The sequence below is a fragment of the Protopterus annectens genome, chromosome 3.part0 (genome assembly GCF_019279795.1).
Source record: "Protopterus annectens isolate FY-2018-M chromosome 3.part0, PAN1.0, whole genome shotgun sequence".
NCBI lineage: Eukaryota > Metazoa > Chordata > Ceratodontiformes > Protopteridae > Protopterus > Protopterus annectens.
In genome coordinates, this window is record NC_056731.1 from 394,763,156 (window position 1) to 394,782,596 (window position 19,441).

The following is a 19,441-nucleotide window of genomic DNA, read 5'->3' on the forward strand; positions in this document are numbered from 1 at the left end:
GTCAAACATATTTTCATTTGTAGACCGTCTGTGACAGCCTTAGGTAAAGTTCTTCACTGTGCCGATTAAACTCATGATTTTTCCTTAGTTCACTGCTGTTTCTAAAGACTGAAGTAATGAAATCCTTGTGTCTGAGCTAATAGACTATCACACAAATAAGAAAAAATGGTTACCTGCCATTGCCCAGGATAACCACAGAGTGAGGCAAACATTTCATAAATACTTAGATGTGGAGAGACCCAATGGAAGAGTTACAAACTTGAAACCTCAAGTTCTCTTTGTTGTGCGAGTCTTATTGGAATATGGACATGTGAACCTTCCATATCTAAGTCTGCTTTAAAAGAAACTTTCACAGTGAAGGGAACAGCCTGAACTTTTTACCAGCTCATACTGATTTATTATGATTGACGTAAAACTAGATTCTACCTTCTGTATTTTGCGCTAGAAATAGTCTGGAATAAAACCTGTGCCCTTTTGAAGACAGAGATTTCCAGTGTCTTGTTTTCTTTTTCAACGGCTGTCATATCAAAGTCACTGCACAACACATTTGATGACAAGTCTGTGGGGGATGAGGTAGTGTGGTAGTTGTACCTCTTAAGTAACCTTTGGAAATAACTATCAAGATAGACTGTGAGCCAAGTAAGAACTCAAATCAAAAATCCAAATTTAGGCACCACTAACCAAAGCAAACTTGACAACCCAATGTCAAAACGCCATGCTTTATTAATTCTTGACGACCCAATGTCAAAAAGTACAGTTTTGTACCTACCATAAATGTAGATGTTTTCTTGCCAGATGTCAGAAGGCCCTATAAAGAAAGGCCAAAACCAAAAGACAGAAAAACCAACCAACCAATGTGGATCTTGAACATCTACATTTTATGGTAGGTACAAAACTGTACTATGTTCTTCATCTCACATTGCTGCAGTCCGGTGGTAATGCTTAGAGAAAGTATGCACTGAACTCCAAGTAGCTGCCTCCAAAATATCTTTAGTTGCCACCCCTTAAAAGCTGTAGAAGTGGCAGTAGCCCTATGGAATGAGGCCTAATCCCCAGCTGGAATCTTACCATGATGATGGGAATAACAAGCAATACAAAAAAAATCCCCACTTAGAAATTGTTTTTTTTGAGGCTTGCCCCCTGAGAAAAAGTAGGCAAATGAATAGTTTGGTTTAAAGCCACTACAAGAAACCACTTTAGGCAAAGGAAGTAATGGTCAACAAAAAGCAGTCTCCCATGATAATATTTCAAACTCGGCAGTAGCTGCAGGGGCTCAAGGTTGTAGAGTGAGTTTCTAATGGTGGGTCACAGTCATAGTGAGCAGAAATTGCTGCAGCATGAACCTTATAAGAGAGAAGGACAAACCTTTGTCCAGTAGTAACTCAGTAATTGTTTCCTTGTACTAGGCCTTCTGGCCTCCAAAATAACATTCAAAACTGCTTGCTGCTGAGACCTGACCCTCCAGAAAAAAAAAAACAGAATAGCCAGGCTGTTAGAGAGAGTGAGTGAGACATTGAGAAAATTGATGACTGTTCTCCTGAGACAGCAGGTGTGGATCGGCTCTCAGTAATGGGTACCAGTGCTGTCGTGAGGGCCAATCTGCTATTAAAATCATCTTGGCTTGCTTGTCCTGTCTGACCTTCAGGAGTACCTTTGGGAGGAGGGCAGAGAAGGATAAGGCATACACATGCTCCATGCTCCAATTGAATGAGAGCATCCACTTTCAAGAGGATGAAACCCTTTTGTTTGAAACTTTTTTGCTGGTAGTGGATAAGATAAACAGACAGATGTCTGTCTGAGTTCATAACACTGTCAATTTCTGGAAATACATGAGGATCCAATTTCCACCCGGATCCATCCATAATTTGTCTGCTCAAACATCTGCTAAGAACACATCTGCTAGGCGCAGAAATTGCCTGAAGAGAAAGGCCTAAACTGAGAGCAGAAGGTATTATCTGAATGACAGTGTCCATATCTTGGCAGTGCTGTGTCATACATTTTGAGATACCATTGTTGCTTCCTTCTATATGGTTTGGCATTGATGCCATGAACCCCAAGGCTTGAAGGACTGTCCTTTGCAGCCAGCTGGACTGATGAGACAATTGATGGAAGTATTTTTTGTTTGTCCGGGGTCAAAGGCCATCTCTGATGCTGTATTCAGTCTCCACACAGAAAGCACATGTGTCCTGAGAGGGTACTATGGACTTATCCAAATAAGGATAGATCTGTATTCCTCTTAGCCTGAAGAAAGCTATCACTGGAGCCAGAACCTTCGTGAACACTCTGGCAGGTAGATAAGCCAAAAAAGGGCAAGAGAACTGATAATGAGAGAGTCCCAGCAGCGAAAAGATATCCCCGTGTCCCTTTCTTTGGGTACTAGGAACAGGCGAGAAATAAATCCTAGGCCCACTTCTGGCAGAGGGACTGGTTGTATGGCCCCCATTTGAGTAGAAGAATTTGGCAGCTCTAGCTCTTTGTCTTTGCTGAGGAGGAATGGCATGCAAGGCCTTTGAAGGTGGAAATAAAATGGAATAAAACTTGTAACCGATTGTGTGATGTCAATACCCACATAAATCTTGGGTATTCATTTCCTTTTTCTTAGAAGAGTGCTCAAAAGGAGCTGAAAGGACTGGCCCTGCCCTCACCGAGAAGATTGTGCAGGTGAACTCCCTAGGTTGGAAGTCTGAAACTGAGCTCTGGAATCATAAGAAGGACGTCCACCCACCCAGGCCAAATTCACATCAGACTGTAAAGGAGCATCCAAAATCCTTGTCTTAACATAGGCCTGTACAGCATCAAAACCACATGTAAAGAATGCTTACCCACCTGCTCTGAAAACATGCACCAAATCTTGTAAGAGGGCAAAGAACCTCTAATCAGAGTAATCAAATCTTCTGCCATTTTAAGCATGTGCTTTTTGGGCACAGACCCTGCTGCACTAGGAGACACCAACAGAAGAAGCTAAAACTGGGCCTGCCTCTGGAGAGCCTGAGGACAGCGGACTACCCATATGTAAGGACTGCAGCAATGTGAGATGAAGAACATCAGCAAGTTTTAAGTCCCTTGGTCACAACTTTTGTTCAGGTAATCAATGCATGCAAAAGTTGTTTTAAAAAAACTGTAAAATGCACCTCAGAGCATCTAGAAACCCTAATGGCCTCTGGGGGCCTTTGGGTGTCCTGACTCCCAGCTTAATGCATTTTTTTCCACCTCAACTATAACAGTATAGTTTTGGTTAGCTAGGGTATTTTAGAATGATTCAGTGCAAGACAAAACTGAAAAGCAAGACTGAATTTCTTTCCTTAATCATGAGTTTTGTTGAGGTCATCACTACATGTAAAGTGTGTTTAAAATGTAAAATGCATCTCAAAAAGCATCTAGAAAGTACAGTTTTGTACCTACCATAAATGTAGATGTCCGATAGGTATGCATCTGCAGTCATAACATATGGGTTGTCCTGCCTCAGGCAGCCCTTCGGTCGGCCGGATTCCAAAGTCTGGGTCTGGCCTCAGCTGATGTCACACTTTCCCCGATGTCAGAGTGTCTGGGGTATAAAAGCATCAGCCGACGCCATTTTCCTCAGTTTTTCTTGCCCCAGATGCCAGGTGCCCTCTAGGAAGGCTAAATTTGGATAAAGGCTGAAAAGTTCCAAACATTTGCAAATTATATACATATATAAACAAACAAACAAATACACCATAATAGATTCCCCCAGCTAGCTGAAAGAGGGGTAAGCACCCTAGGAATACCACAGAGGGGAAGGAGGGTGGGTAATCCTGACTGCAGATGCATACCTATCGGACATCTACATTTATGGTAGGTACAAAACTGTACTATGTCCTTCAAGGATGCATCTGCAGTCATAACATATGGGTAGAATACCATAGCCAATCTGGGGGAGGAGGTACTAAGAGAATTATGGTGTAGTTAATATCCCCTGCAGTACTGCAGTTGCAAACCCTGCTCAGGATCTGGAGTATAAAGGTAGATTGTAATGCTTGGCAAATGTATGCACGGAGCTCCAAGTAGCAGCTTCTAAAATGTCCTTGGTAGCCACCCCTCGTAGGAAAGCTGTAGTGGTGGCTGTGGCCCTTGTGGAGTGAGGCCTGATATTTTCAGGAACTGTCTTTCCATGAAAGGAGTAGCAAAAAGGAATGCAATTTCCTATCCATTTTGAAATTGTCTGTTTGGAAATTGCTCTTCCTTGCACCCCAGTTGCATATGCTACAAAAAGTTGGTCAGTTTTTCTGTTAGTTTTAGTTCTGTCCAAATAGTAGCGTAGTTGTCTGTGTATATCCAAGGTGTGCAAAAGTTTTTCCCCTTTGTTCTGTGGGTTAGGGAAGAACATAGGCAAGTGAATAGCTTGGTTCAAGGATACCCTAGATACCACCTTTGGCATGAAAGTAGGATTGGTTCTCAGTGACACTCTATCCTGGTGAAAAATAAGAAAAGGCTGCACTGCCATTAATGCCTGTAACTCAGATACTCTTCTTGCTGAAGTGATTGCCAGAAGGAATGCAGTTTTCCAAGATAAAAACTGGAGGTCTGCTGAAGCTGCTGGTTCAAAAGGAGGCAGTGTCAGTTTTTCCAGCACAAAATTGAGATCCCATGCAGGTAGGGGGGGTCTTCTTGGAGGTTTAACATTTTTGATCCCTCTCAAAAATTGTCTGAGAAGAGGGTGTGAGAAGATAGGTGGATCCATATTGTATTCTGCTGAAATTGCTGAAGCATGAATCTTAATGGATGAATAAGACAGGCCATTGTGGAACAATTCTGCTAAGTATTCTAGGATGTGTGCTAGGTTTGCCACTGTGACATCTGTGCCCTTTGATGCGCTCCAAATGAGAAATCTCTTCCATTTAGCTGAGTATGTCTTTCTTGTGGAAGGTCTGCGAGCCTCCAGGATAATGTCCTTCACCCTCTGAGATAAAACGGTTTGGTTGGGCTTTAAGGAATCTTCCAGGCAGTTAGCTGCAATGTTTTCAAGTTGGGATGCAGGGTCTTGAAATTGTTCTGCGTTAGAAGAAGAGGCCATAGGGGAAGAGGCCAAGAGTTTGCCTGAGACATGCTTCTCAATATCAGGTACCAATGTTGTCTTGGCCAGTCCGGAGCTATTAGTATGACTTTTGGCTGTTCCTCCCTGATCTTCAGTAGAACCTTGTACATCAATGGGAGAGGTGGAAAGGCATATACTGTTAGGGCATTCCAGCTGAAAGAGAGAGAGTCCACCCTCCAGGCTTGTGGGTGGTATGTCCTTGAGCAGAATTTCTTCAGTTGGTGGTTGAGTGGGGAGGCGAACAGATCTATCTCTGGGATTTCTCATTGCTTTGTTATGAGTTTGAAGATGTCTGGATGCAGCATCCATTCGTGTGCATCCATGGTAGTTCTGCTTAAGCTGTCTGCTACTGTATTCTCTTTTCCTGGTACGAATTTGGCCTGCAGCTGGATATTGAGATTCAGGCATAGGTTCCACAGATTCATAGCCATCCGGCATAGAGGGTAGGAATGTGCGCCTCCCTGTTTGTTTATGTACCACATGACCGTGGTGTTGTCTGTCCGTATTAACAGATGCCCTTGCTGGAGGAAGGGTCTGAATGCCTCGATTGCATGCCTTACTGCCAGCATTTCCTTTTGGTTTATGTGCATGCTTAGCTGCCCTTGAGGCCATAGGCCTTGGATACGTTTGTCCTCCATGTGTGCTCCCCATCCTCGGTCTGAGGCGTCCGTGGTGATGGTCTGCCTTGTTTTTGGTTTGTTGAAAGGCAACCCTCTGTTGGACTGGCAGGCCTGAGCCCACCACAGGAATTCCTTTTGAAGGCATGGAATGATTTGAATCATGGTTTCTAGACTGTGACCGTGTTGAGACCATACATTCCTTCGGTACCATTGTAATTTCCTCATATGCAACCTGGCATGTGGAATTAAAATTATGCAGGATGCCATGTAACCCAGGGCCTGCAGGACTTTCCTTGCAGTAAGCTGAGTTTGTCTTGTCAGAGTCATGAAGTAATCTGGAAGTTGTTTTTGTTTTTCTTCTGTGAGAAAAGCCATCTGAGTGATTGTGTCCAGATCCGCACCCAAAAGGTTATCCTTTGGGATGGTACTAGTCTTGACTTTTGGATGTTGACTGTGTATCCCAAGGTTTGTAGCAGGTGTATGGCATAGGCCAAGTCCTTTAACAATTTTTTTCTTGTTGTCCGCTTGTATTAGGCAGTCGTCCAGGTATGGATAAATTTGAATTCCCTGAAGTCTGCAGTGTGCAATTACTGATGCCAGGCATTTCGTGAATACTCTGGGCAGTAGATAAGCCAAAGGCCAATGCTGAGAATTAATAATGCTCTGATCCTGCAAGAAATCTGAGGTGTCTTCTGCAATCTGGTCGGATAGGGACGTGCAGGTATGCCTCCTTGAGATCTAGAGTCACCAGCCAATACTCCTTGCCCAACATGGGAAGAAGTTGCTGTAGGGTCAGCATTTTGAATTTTGGCACAATGAGATAAGTGTTCAGTGCGGACAGGTCGAGTATAGGCCTCCATTGGTTTTCTTTTCTTGGCACAAGGAATAGTCTGGAGTAAAATCCTTGGCCTTGTTCTGTAGATGGTACCCTTTCTATAGCTTTCATCTGAAGTAACTTGCTGATTTGTCTTAAAGCCTCTGCCTTCTGGTTTGGTGGAAGGTTTGGCATTCCGCCTCTTTTGGCAAAGTATGGAAGTGAAACCTGTATCCTTTGTCTATTATTTGCAATGTCCATGTATCCTTTGTAATGCAATGCCAGTTTTTCGAGAATAAAGCCAGCTTTCCCCAAGGGTGCTTCCAGTTGATCCCTGGTAGGCGGAATCAGAGTCAAGTCATTGGGTCTGTCCTGTAGTAGTGTAGTAGTGGTAGTAGTTGTAGCTGTTGCACTACTCCTCTGGTTGGCAGGCTGCCACTGACGGCCTCTGTAGGGGCCCTTGGATTGACCTCTGCCTCTAGGGCCTGTTTCTGCCTCTCTGTGCTCTGGAGGAGTCTGGAAAGGACCAATTCTTTGTAGGCCAGTTTCTACTGAACCTCGGAGGTTGAACTTGCAGGAAATCTTTAACTGTTTGCACAGATTTTGCTTTTTCTTCAACCTTCTTTAGAATCTCCTGTGCAGGGGAGCCAAATAAATGTTGTTTCTCCATTGGAGCATCGAGGAGTTTAGCCTTGACATGGTCTGGCAAAGATTGCTCCTTCAGCCAGGCATGCCTACGAATTACTGCCCCAGTCATAGCTGATCTAAATGAAGCCTCCAGTGCATCATAGCCACATTTTAAGAAATGATTACTGACCTGTTGTGAGTTGTGTACCAAATCCTGAAGGGATTTACGGTCTAAGGGTTCAGGTGAAGAAAGTTTCTTATTTAGCTGATCTAACAACAATTCTTGGTACTGTATCATATGGAATTGACAGTTTAATGCCCTGGCAGAAAGAGTAGCAAATGTATAAACCTTTTTTCCCTATCTCTCTAATGCTCTAGACTCTCTTTCAGAGGGTAGGGGATTTTTGGCAGTAGCGGCTGCAACCCCTTTAGGGCCCTGAGAAATAGTTTCTGGGTCTGCAGCGTGGGCTTTATACAGGTGGAAGTGAGAATCTGGGACCCTGTAATACCTGTCAGGTTTGGCGGGGGCCGGAGGAAGTGAATCAGGTGCAGTACTGACATCATTGTACACATCATCAATTACAGTTAGAACCGGAGGTATAGCTAAGGGCCTATGCTGGGGCAAATGCAAAAAGGTCCTTAATCTTTTTCTAGAATCAGAGAAATCCTGATCCTGCCATTGAAAGTGTTCTCTCATGGAGTGTAAAGTCTCCCCAAAGGAAAATTCTTCAGGGGGGGAGGCCGAAGGGATAGATTCTTCTGCATCTGAATCCTCATAAGGCGAGTAGGCCCCTTCCTGGTGGTCTGACAAATCAGATCCATCCGTAGAGTAATCTGAGGAGTGAGGTTCAGAGGGGTCAGTCCTGGGCCTTTTGTCTGGAGGAGGTTGGGAGGCCCTGTCTGGGTGAGGTTGGGTACCCCTAATTAAGGAGATAAGGTCCTCAGCAAGACTGAGGATCTGAGAACTAGAGGAAGGCCTCTGGGATGTAGATTTGGCAGGCAAAGCTTTTGAAAGTTTGGCAGCTTTAGCCCTGGAGAAGGCCTTAATAGACATAGAAGCTGGGGGTCTAGCTGCCCCACGTGCAGGGGTAGAAATGTCCAAAGGTATGGTGTCAGACAAATCCTGAACACTAGCTTCGGTAGGGAGTTCTGAAGCCGACTCAGCTGGGGCCTCTCTGGCCTCGGTGGTCAGAGGTATGGTTTCGGTAGTAGGAATAGCCGTGGACTCGGTTTCAGCCGAAACCGAGACACTCGCGGTAGGCCTAGCCGTGGTTTCAGCCGAAACCGCGGGCCGCGAGTGTCGGTCCTTTTCCTTGCATTTTTTGACCATATGCGAAGTCGGAGTCTCCAACGGCATTTTATAAGCAAAAGCGGTTCCAAAAAACTCCTCTGCAAACTCCGACCGACATCTAAGAGTCCGTCGGTTGAAGGAGGCACAGGCTAAACAAGCTGATACGTTGTGGTCTGGGCCTAAGCAAGGAAGGCAGTAAGAATGGAAATCCTCATGAGGTATTTGTTTCCCACAAGTTAAACAATTATTTACTTTGTCTGACATCGGCTGAGGCAAGAAAGAGTCCCCAACGGGGTACTTAGCTTTTTTCGAAGTCTTCGGTAGCTGAAATCTCTGGATCTGACCGACCGGCACTTGCGAACAGCTTCTGCTTCAGGCACCGCGTGGCAAGAAAGACTGAGGAAAATGGCGTCGGCTGATGCTTTTATACCCCAGACACACTGACGTCGGGGAAAGTGCGACATCAGCCGAGGCCAGACCCAGACTTTGGAATCCGGCCGACCGAAGGGCTGCCTGAGGCAGGACAACCCATATGTTATGACAATGGGAGGAGTCACTGTCAAAATGGAAAAAACGGAACTGAATATCAAAACATGATTTACTTTTTGTGGACTTAATAAATCGTGTGGTGTTTTGACACTGGGTCTTCAGTTTGCTTTGGTTAGCTGTAACCTTTGGAAATAACCCAAAGTACTTGCTTTTCTGAAATAATAGGTTGCCAATCTGTCAGATGCTGTTAGAAGTGATCTCCTACAGGTATAGGCGGAGGTCACCAGGACTTCTGCTGCTGACACCTACCTTTTTCATCTAGATAGAAGCAGTCCTGGCTTTTGTCGCCTGGGGATATTACCTGTGATAAGGTGGCCTTTAACTGTATGAAAAGTTTTTTTTCAAAAAATGTGGCTCAGCATACAAAACATTTGAGTCACAAAAGTTCTAGTTTTCGTTTCTAACGTGATCAAAATATAATCAGCAGGCTTACCAAATAAAAAGGTCACCAGATGAAGTAACTGTTAACTGATATCTTCCAAGCAATTTTTGCCCAGCCATTTCTTTCAAGTACAATACTTAAAGGAGCGTGGATCTCAAATTTGCAATCCTCAGGCCTCAAATGGCCCTCAAACTAGCATGATGTTGAGTGACAGAGGTTACTGTACTACATTCTTAACTTCACACACAATCCCTATTTTTGCTTTCGGAACTGTGGCCCTCAGATGAGTCATGCTGTACAGAAAGCATCTAAAACAACATAATCAAATGTCAGTATGTGCACCTCTGTTTTATATAGCTGTTAATTTAACTTAACTCTCATATCTTCAGGTACAGTCTGAATACACTCTTGAACCAGGCTAAGAATGATACTTTGGTATGTGACCATATGTGCAAAGTAATTCAAAGACCTATTAGTTATGTTAGGTATAAAGACTTTTCCTGGAGCTGTCATTTAATCTCAATTCTCTGTCAATAAACAGAATGGCTAAACACATTTTTATGCTGGGCAGATGAAAAAAAAATTATTGCAGGATCAACTTGTTTTCTACGAGGGGTTGTTTATCACAAGCAAACATGTTGATTGATTTGGATACGGAAGTAAAACTGAGCAACTGCCAGTTTCTAAACAGCAAGAATAAATGAACAAGGCACATGGCAATGCTGGTCTTTTATGGGAATGTCACTTCACCTCCATCTGTCGAGACCAATGCAAAGTCTTTAAATGGAAGAGAAAAATGCTACAGAAGAAATGGCTGGACCAATATACTTCAGCTGATGAGTAAATCCAAATGTTATGATTTATTATTACACTGATTGTCTGTAAAGAAAGAGCAGGGAAGTAAATATTGTGGGAAGAAATATCCAGGGAATTGTTATGGCTAGGCTTGTATAGGCCCTAGGGCCGACAGCCTAGTACTAACCTATGAACCTACGATAACATGGTGGTACAAAGTGCTCCTTCATTAAGTAATGCAACTGAAGGGAAAACACTATAGGCTGCAGATAAGAATTGTTAAAGGAAAGTATCTAATTTAAGTGCTTTGAGAACAAGCAAATTCCCCCAAATTTGTTGCGGTGTGTCTATGTATGTGCAAATGTTTTTTAATAGGTCACATAATTATAATTACAGTAACATGTTGGCAATTACTAAATCCATCAATAGTACCACAAACAGGATGTCAACAATCTATCAGCTTTACTGCAGTTGACTGTAATTATCTTCTAATTGCAAACTTCTTCTGAATGTATTGATGTTTTGCCTGTGACAAGTCACTGCTGAAAAGGGCCTTTGGAGCAACCAAACTACCTAATTAACAGAGGGAAAAAGTAAAAACTCATGGCCTCCTACTCATAACTGATGACTCTGTCACTATACAATTCTGTTCCAAACAGTGACTTCACATTAATGTACTTAATATTCTGGGAACTAAACTGCAATACAACAGCAATGCATTCCTTGAGGTGCAATTTCATTGAAAAAGTTGGATCATGGATGAAAATTACTGGATGCTGCACTACTTCACATTTAACATTCACCTTAAAGAAAATAGAAATATAACATCTTCCATGCATAATGTCACAGAAGATTAAAGCCCTAACTACAAGTCAAATGACCCAAATTAAAAAAATAGCAGTTTGGACATTGGAAGAACTAGGCAGGGGAGGGTGGGAATGAAAATTTTAAAATGGTTCATCCATCCTGGCCCGGGGAGTGGCCCTGGTCAGATCCACCTGCTCCCATGCAACTGGATAGCTGGATGATACCAATGGCTGTAGAACCTGGTGACATGAGTTTGATGATCCCAATCAGGGATGGCGCCTTTGAGTTGGGTGTGTGGGAGCATGCAAATATAGACAGAGGGTAAAGGATGCCATCTTAGTCAAACAGGTGCACACATCAGCCACTAGTGGTGTGCTAGGGCAACACATACAAATCTTAATTGGCAGGATGCTGGCAAAGGCATAAACACTGCCATGACTGCCTGTCTGATAGCCTCCTCCCAGCCTCTCACCCTCAAAGGGAAATGAAAGGGATGGGCTTAAGGCAGGGGGAGCCGAGTGGTTGGCAAGCACTGTGGGAAAGAGCACACAGAAAAAAACAATACTATTAACTAATTATCTGGAACCATGCCTTTCCTCTAAAGTGTAACTGTGATCTAGAAATTGGTGAAGAACCTTGCTGGAGGTTTTACATTCACACATGCTCATTTATATGGCTGTCTAGGAAAATTCTGGTGAAATGTACTCCATTTATTTCAGTTTATAACTTGCTCCTGCGCAGTTACTGCATGTCTCCAGGTCAGCAAGAAAACAACATGGCAGCTCTGGGTGGTAAATTTGGGAATATGTATGTGAGAGAGTCCAGTGAGAGTGAAGGAGAAGTTACCCATTTTACAGCATGTTTTTTTCCTGGGTGTGCACTTGTCAGTGCTTCTACAGTAACAAGCGCACACCAGAGAAATGGGCAACCTCACTGGTATGTAAACAAATTAGTTTTCTTACATTCTCAAATGAGTTGATACAGGTACCTGCCAATGTTCTAAACTAATGGCTTGATAATGAAGAGCTGTGTAATCTGAAGTATCATTCTGCCAGGCACATAAGACATGAAACACGTGGCTAACATCAAACACCGAAAGCAATACTAATTTCATGATCTCTGATCATACCCAGACTTAAAAATGGGACCAGTTCCTGTCACGGTATGAGAAATTTAAAACATTTCAAGAAATGAGTATGTCATTTAACCTTTGGATTTCTGATTTCCACATAATTCATATGAATTATACATATAGATGTTCAGTTTTACAAACTGTAGGCACCTTTAAATTTACACAAAGTACTGTGTAACTAAAAAATAACACTCAATTCACTTAAAAAAAAAAAAAAAAAAAGATTTGTAATCTTCCCCACATACTATAGACAATAATGTTTAATATGAAGTGCTTACCAGACGACACAGCACACACACACTTTTCTGAACCGTTTCTCGGGTAACATCCGCCTGACGAACTTTTAAGGCCTAGTGAAATAAAAAAAAAAAGTCTTTATAAAATGATTTACAGAACTGAAGTCATATAAAAGGATGACAATCTTTTCTAATAGATTTTGTTCTGCTCGTGTAAAATCTGAATTGCCTCTGAACATCAACAGTGCAGCAAATATTCTTCTCTGTTACAGCAGTTTGTAAAGAAAAAAAAAAAACGTATGTACTTACGATAAAGACATGCAGGTTAGGTGCATGTGCGTGTGGGTGTGCCTTCCATGAAGGATGGGTGTCAGACTGGCACCTTGGCACCGTAAAAATCCACTGCCAATCATTAGTGGCCCGGTGATCCGCTGTGGCGACCCCTAACCTGGAAAAGCTGAAAAGACTTACCATAACGTTCCATCTGTGTTGTCTATTTTCATTCTTCGATGTATGGGTTTCAGCTCTGATACTCGGATCTGACTCGGCCATTATTCCAGTTCATGGCGATCAACAAACTCTCAAGCTCCTTTACTACCCACAATGCAATATGGCTAACTTCCCTCAGACTCTATTTACAGCTTGAGAGAGAAATTATAAAGAAATTGCCATAACTGGAGTTCAACACAAGGGACATATTGTGTCCTTGATGTACTCAAAGGTCTTGTTACTCCAGAAGTCATTTGTGAGAAATGGAGGGGAGCCGAGGAAGAAGGAAACTGGACAACATAGATGGAACGGTATGGCAAGTACATAACTTCTTTATCTGGTGTTGTCAATTTTCATTCATTCCTCAACATATGGGACAGAGTCTCCAGCTACATGCATTCCTGGGTGGACTCTAGGGAAGGATATTGCTGAGTATGATTGAACCAAAGGCTGCTCTTCCCCTCGAGACCAGATCCAGTTTGTAATCAGTGATAAAGATATGAAGATTTGACCAGCCGCACAAATATCATGCATGTATACTCTAGACTGGAATACAATGGAAGAAGCCATAGACCTATTAAGGAAAGATCCACTTTAGTATAAGCAAAAGAGATACAATCTGTCAACCATCTGACTAAAGTTACCTTTGTGACTGATTCGTCCGTCTTGTGACGTGCAAAAGTAACAAAGAGCTGGTCTCACTTTCTAATATGTTTTGTTTGGTGCAGATAAAAACTTAAATAGTCTACGAACTTCCAATAATTTTAGCATATATTCTCCTTTATTTGCAAAGCTGGGGAAGAATATCGGCAGATAAATGGATTGGTTGATGTTGGCTTTTGACACCACCTAAGGCAGGAAGGAAGCATTGGTATTTAAGGTGACCTTATCTTTGTGGAAAATCAAACATGAGGGCTTAGAAGATAAAGTCTGAAGTTCTGAAATTCTTTTAGCAAATTTAATTGCCACTAAAAAGATAGTTTTCCAGGTCAAGTATTTTAAATCACACTTAGCTGCAGGTTCAAATGGAGACTGTGTCAAGTCTTGCAGTACCAAATTTAAATCCCATGGTGGTACAGGACCTTCGTAAGGAGGTCTAAGTAGAAGAGTACCTTTCAAAAATGCTTTGCATATTTTGGAAGAAGCCAGAAATAAATTTTGAAACTCAACATAGAAATCTGAAATGGCTGCAAGTTACTGTTTAACATTTGATGAACTTGCACCCTCAGTAAATAAACTCAACAAAAATTCAAATTCAAATGGTTCTTCCTGATTCTGTTCTGCCTCCCAAAAAAGAAGTTATGTTTTCCCATAACATTTCATCTGTCTTGTCGATCTTCACTAATCCTTGACTGTGGGCTCGGTTCTGAGCCTCGGAACAGACTTGACCGTTTAACTTCAGATCTAGCGCTTGGCTCTACCCATAATGCTCCTCAATTATCTCAGATCGAGTTTGCCTAAATTAGACAGCAAATAACAATAAAGAAAAGAGGCCAGATCTGTGTCCCTATTATGAAGCTAGTCTCAGAAAAATTCGATCTGCTAAGAGTCTCAGGCCAGGGGAAGGAGGGGGGCGGGTGTTAAGGATTAGTGAAGATCGACAACACAGACAGAATGTTATGGTAAGATGTAACTTCTTTATCTGATGTTGTCAATCTACACATAAGCCTTGACTGTGGAACAGAGTCCCTAGCTACTTAAATCTTGGGAGGTCTCATGGAAGAATATTCCTGAGCACCATCGAGCCAAATGATACATGTCCCCTAGAGCCTTGTTCAGTTTGTAATTAGTGATAAAAGTATGAGGAGATGACCATGTGGCTACTGCACAAATGTCATCTAAAGAAGCTCTGGCATTAAAAACCACAGAAGCTGCTACAGCTCTAGTTTAACAGGCTTTCACAAGATGTGGCAGTTGAAGCCCATTTGAATGACAGATAAAGGTGATACAATTTCTGAAGCCATTTAGCTAAGGTAACCTTGGAAACTGAGTTGCCCAAGGAAAATGAGGAAAAGGCAACAAACAGTTGGTCAGATTTTCTGATATCTTTTGTTCTGTGAAGGTAAAAAATGTTTGTGCTTGTGAATGTCTAAGTGTAGACAATATTCTCCCTTATTGGTGAAATTAGGGAAAAAGTCTGGTAGATGCAAGGTTTGATTGATGTTAGATTCTGAAACAACCTTTGGCAAGAAGGAAGGATTAGTCCTGAGGGAAACCCTGTCCTTGTGAAATATTATATAGGAGGCTTGCAGGATAAGGCTTGCATTTCTGATACTCTTCTTGCAGAAGTAATAACTAATAAAAACAAAGTTTTCGATGTCAGACATTTTAGCTAATAAAAATAAAGTTTTCCATGTCAGAAATGCTAAGTCACAAGTAGCTGAAGGTTCAAATTGGGATAGAGTAAGAGACTGTAAGATTGAGGGTAAATCCCATGGAGCAGTGGGCTCTTTAAAAGGAGGCCTTAACATTAGGGATCCCTTCAAAAAAACTTTACAAGTTTATGTGACATAAGTGAAGAAGCTTTGAAACCAATATGGAAAATAGATATCATGGCTAGATGGACCCGAGTGGTAGAAGATGAAGAGCCACACTGATAAAGAATAGCCAGAAAATCCAATATTTTTTCCAGGGAAGTTGTATAAGGGTCAGGGTCATTGTTAAGAGATCACCTAGCATATTTTCCCACTTACTCTGGTACAGTTTCCTAGTAGAAGGTTTGTGATGGGCTAAAATGATTTGTCAGTCTGGTGAGGTAAGTGAAGAATGTCTGGCAATCATGGGAACTGGAGAAGCCACACAGTGAGCTTGAAATGTTGGACATTTGGAGGAACCATACCTTCTGGATGAGATAATAGATCTGGAGCTGGGTCCAGAATCGAAGGTTTCCAAAGCAGATGAGGGCATATGAAGGGAAAACAAACCCGTAGAGGCCAGAATGGAGCAATGAGGATTGCTGTGTTCCCCAACCTCTTGGCTTTCTTTAGAAACTGGGATATCAGAAGAGTTGGGGGAAAAGATACAGGAGACGGGGGGGGGGGGCAATCATGGAGAAGAGAGTCTCTGGATCACTCCCCCTAGGGGGATTAGGGCAAAGTAACTGCTGCACTTTTTGTTCAGGGGGGAGGTGAACAAATCACAGTAAGGTCGACTCCAGTGGCAGAATATGTTTTCCATCACCAGAGGATTGAGAGACCATTTGCGAGTCATTATAATAGTTCTGCTCAGTTTGTCTGCTATCATGTTGGAATGCCCCAGAATGTGCGTTGCCTTGATAAAGCAGTTGGAAGAAATCGCCCATTGCCAGACTCTGAGGCCTTCTTGACAAAGTAAGATTTGGTTTCCCCTTGTTTGTTGATGTACCAGACCACCAACATGTTGTCTGTCTGAATTACCACTGTTCCCAAGGGAAAGGCATCTTGAAATGTTTGCAATGCCAAGAGCACTGCCATCATCTCTACAACACTGATGTGTAAATTGGCCTACTGATGGGACCACGTGCCTTGGACAGTCTTTCCCAGATAATGCCCACGCACCTTATTTGGAAAGCATCCGTGGTCACTATGGCTTGGGGCTGTGGAAGGATGAAAGGATGACCCAAAAGAATTTTGTTGGAGTGCAGCCACCAAGATAGGTCTTGTTTGTAGTGATTGGTGATCAAGATGTGGTATGACATCAGTTGATTCATTAACGCCAATTTGGAGGCAAGAAGCCAATGCAGAATTTGTATGTGATATCTGTCCAAGGGGACTAGAGTTATAGAGGCTGCCATCGAGCCCAGTACCTGAAGGATGAGTCTGGCTGGACCACTTTTGTTTCGAACTATGTGCTTTACTTGTGATCTGATCTTTTGAAGCCTGTTTACTGGAAGTGAAGCAATTCCTGAAACAATGTTCATTAAGGCTCCCATAAATTCCAATTGCTGAGTAGGTTGTAGATTTGACTTTTCGTACTTTAATGAAATGCCCAATGAAGCACAAAGATGCAGGGTGTAATCCTTGTCCATTCTAGTTGATGCCTGGTAGTAGCGATAAGGGGCCAGTCAGAGAAATAAGGAAAAACTTGAAATCTCTGCAGTCTGAGATGAGCTGCTACCACTGCCATGCATTTGGTAAACACTCTGGGTGCAGTGGTGAGACCAAAGGGCAGTGCTCTGAACTGGAAATGACTGGCTCCTAGCTAGAAGTACAGGAATCTCCTGGAGCATTTGTCCCTTTTTATAAGGTAATACGCATCCTGAAGATCTATACAGCACATCCAATCATCTTTTTCCAAGACGAAGTATTGACTGTACTGAGATCATCTGGAATTTGTTTCGCTGAACAGCCTTGTTGAACTGGCTGAAATCCAAACAGGGTCTCCAGTCCCCTGTTTTTTTGGGCACTAAAAATAATCTTGATTAAAACCCAGATCTCCTCTTTGGTCTGGTGGGACTTTTTGGATGACTCTTTTTTCAAGCAGTTTTTGAATTTCTACAACTGCTGCTTCCCTGTGACTAGGTGGAATGTCTGGAGTCTTTTTTGTGTTTTTGGATTTGAGGAAAGGGGAATAATGGAACCTCTGAAAATGATTCCCTGAACCTAATTTGTCTGACGTTATCTGTAGCCATGCAGATTGGTGCAGGGATAATTGTCTCCAAACTGCCTCCAGAGCAATGCAATCGGGCCTCCATTCAGGAGTGCTGGCAGGAGTTACCAGAGAAAGCATCTCTGGACCCCTGGTTCTGCAGCCCACCTCTGCTTCTAGGATGGAGTCTTCCACTGTTACTTCCCCCTCTGCCTCAGGGAAAGTCCTTGCCACGCGAGGCAAGGAAAGGCCCTTTGGACTTTTTGAACCATAGCCTCCCACTTCTCTGGTTTCTGGAGTAGGGCCGTCTTCCCATCTTTCTCGCATCTGGCCAGCATGTCTTTTACTTTGGATCCAAAAAGGGATGTTCTGTCAAATGGAGTGTTGACGAAAAAAAATTTAAATGGCTCCACAAAGTCACACAGGCACATCCAGGGATGTCTCCTAATGGCTATGCCTGAACCTGCTGCTTTTGTTGTCTCTTTGGCTGCGTGGGCAATTCGCCTCATGGATGAGTTAGAAATTGCTTCAAGGGTGGTGAGCTGACAGGTAACTCTGTTTCATACCTCTTCAGCTACTGCTCCTGTGAGAGTATCTGACATCTCTTTGATCAGATCTCACTGTATTCTGGTAAAGTCCGCCATGTAGTTCAAAGACTTGAGAATGAAGGTTAATGAAGCGTAAACGCACTTACAAAACCTATCCATAATCTTGGACTACTTGTTAGGATGATGGATATTAGGGCTTTCCTCTGCAAGTTCCTTCTTTGTGGCTGTTGCTATCACCATGACATCTAAGGGCATCCCCTTAGTCCAGTGTTGCTCCTCCTTAGGGGCAGAAAGGATTTTGGGGATCGGCTCGATGGAGTCAGGAACCTTCCAGGCCCGTTGCACCATCAATTTGATGAGTACGTCAGCGGGTGGAGAGATCCAACAGGTAGAGGGTTTGGCACGACTCCTCTGAGGTCTATTTCAGGATGTCCCTGAAGGAAACATCATCAGGGGTGACCTGGGGGAACCTTCCCCCTCATCAAAATTGGTACCTTCAGTGAAGGACTCCTCTGGGGAGTCTAAGTGCTTCCTCTTGCACTTTTTCTTTGCAGGTACTTCTTGGGGGGGATGTTCTGGTGTTCTGGGAAAGTATCCAAAGAGGAAAACACCAAAGTGGGTCTTTCCTGAGGCTTTTGTGCCCTCTGACCCAGGGATGAGGCTGACAGCAGCTCTAGTCGAGGGGATGAGGAAGTTTGGCCCAAGAGGTATGGCAAGGACTGGGAGTCCACAATGGACAAGGCCTTCTGCATGATCTGAAAGGCTGCCCCCCCCCCCCAGTAGAGGGATAGGAGCCCAGAACCAAAATAAACTCCTTCGGAACCATGGTCCCACTCTGCACCGAGCAGGCAGCCTCTGAATCAGAAGCCTGGGTCATGCCAATGAAAACCAAGGCACCGAGGGGCATGGAAGGATCCGAAAATAAGGAAGTTGAACCCTGCCCCTTGTAACTGGTGACAGGCTCAACCCCAGGGACCTCCGGTTCCAAAAAATCAGAGGAGCTCAAGGCAATTCTTGGTTCCAGAGAAGAGGCTCTTACTGGAACCGAGACAGTTGGAGCTAGGTAAGTCAGTGCCAAAGACTCAGCTGGAGCTAGAGAAGGAAGATGAGACGGTGCCAAGAAAGGACAGTTCCCAGTGCCCAGTTAGCTGGGAGACTAAGAAGGAGGTAATCCCCGCTCCATCAGGAGCTGGTTCACCAGCCTCATGATGTCCGATTCCAAGAGACTCTTAGTGGATCGAACGGACAACGCCAAAGGAGATCTAGACAGTCACGGTACCACAAAAGGCTAGGTGGTCGGTCTGCAAAAGGACTGACTGAAGGAGAATACCTAGCCCTTGGTAGAGTCTGCTTCAGTACTGACAAAACTTCTGGTACTGAGGCTGTAGTTGTCTTATCTGGAGCAGTGGTACGTGTCGAGTCAATCTTGCCTATTGGTGCTGATAAAACGTTTGACACTTTAGGTGGTTTCATTAACTTTTCAGTTGGTTCTGAGGAACTGCTCGGTACTGAATGGAAGAGTTTCTTCG

The 19,441-nt window shown here is 43.3% G+C and overlaps 1 protein-coding gene across 1 annotated transcript in view; it reads right to left on the reverse strand.

Annotated features, from left to right (window-relative positions):
* AVL9 (AVL9 cell migration associated) overlaps positions 1-19,441 on the reverse strand; it is a 1,171,768-nt gene that overhangs the window by 749,203 nt on the left and 403,124 nt on the right. The window contains exon 4 of the mRNA XM_044064846.1: positions 12,352-12,423. Coding sequence (XP_043920781.1) covers positions 12,352-12,423 — 72 coding nt within the window. The remainder of the gene's footprint in view (positions 1-12,351; positions 12,424-19,441) is intronic.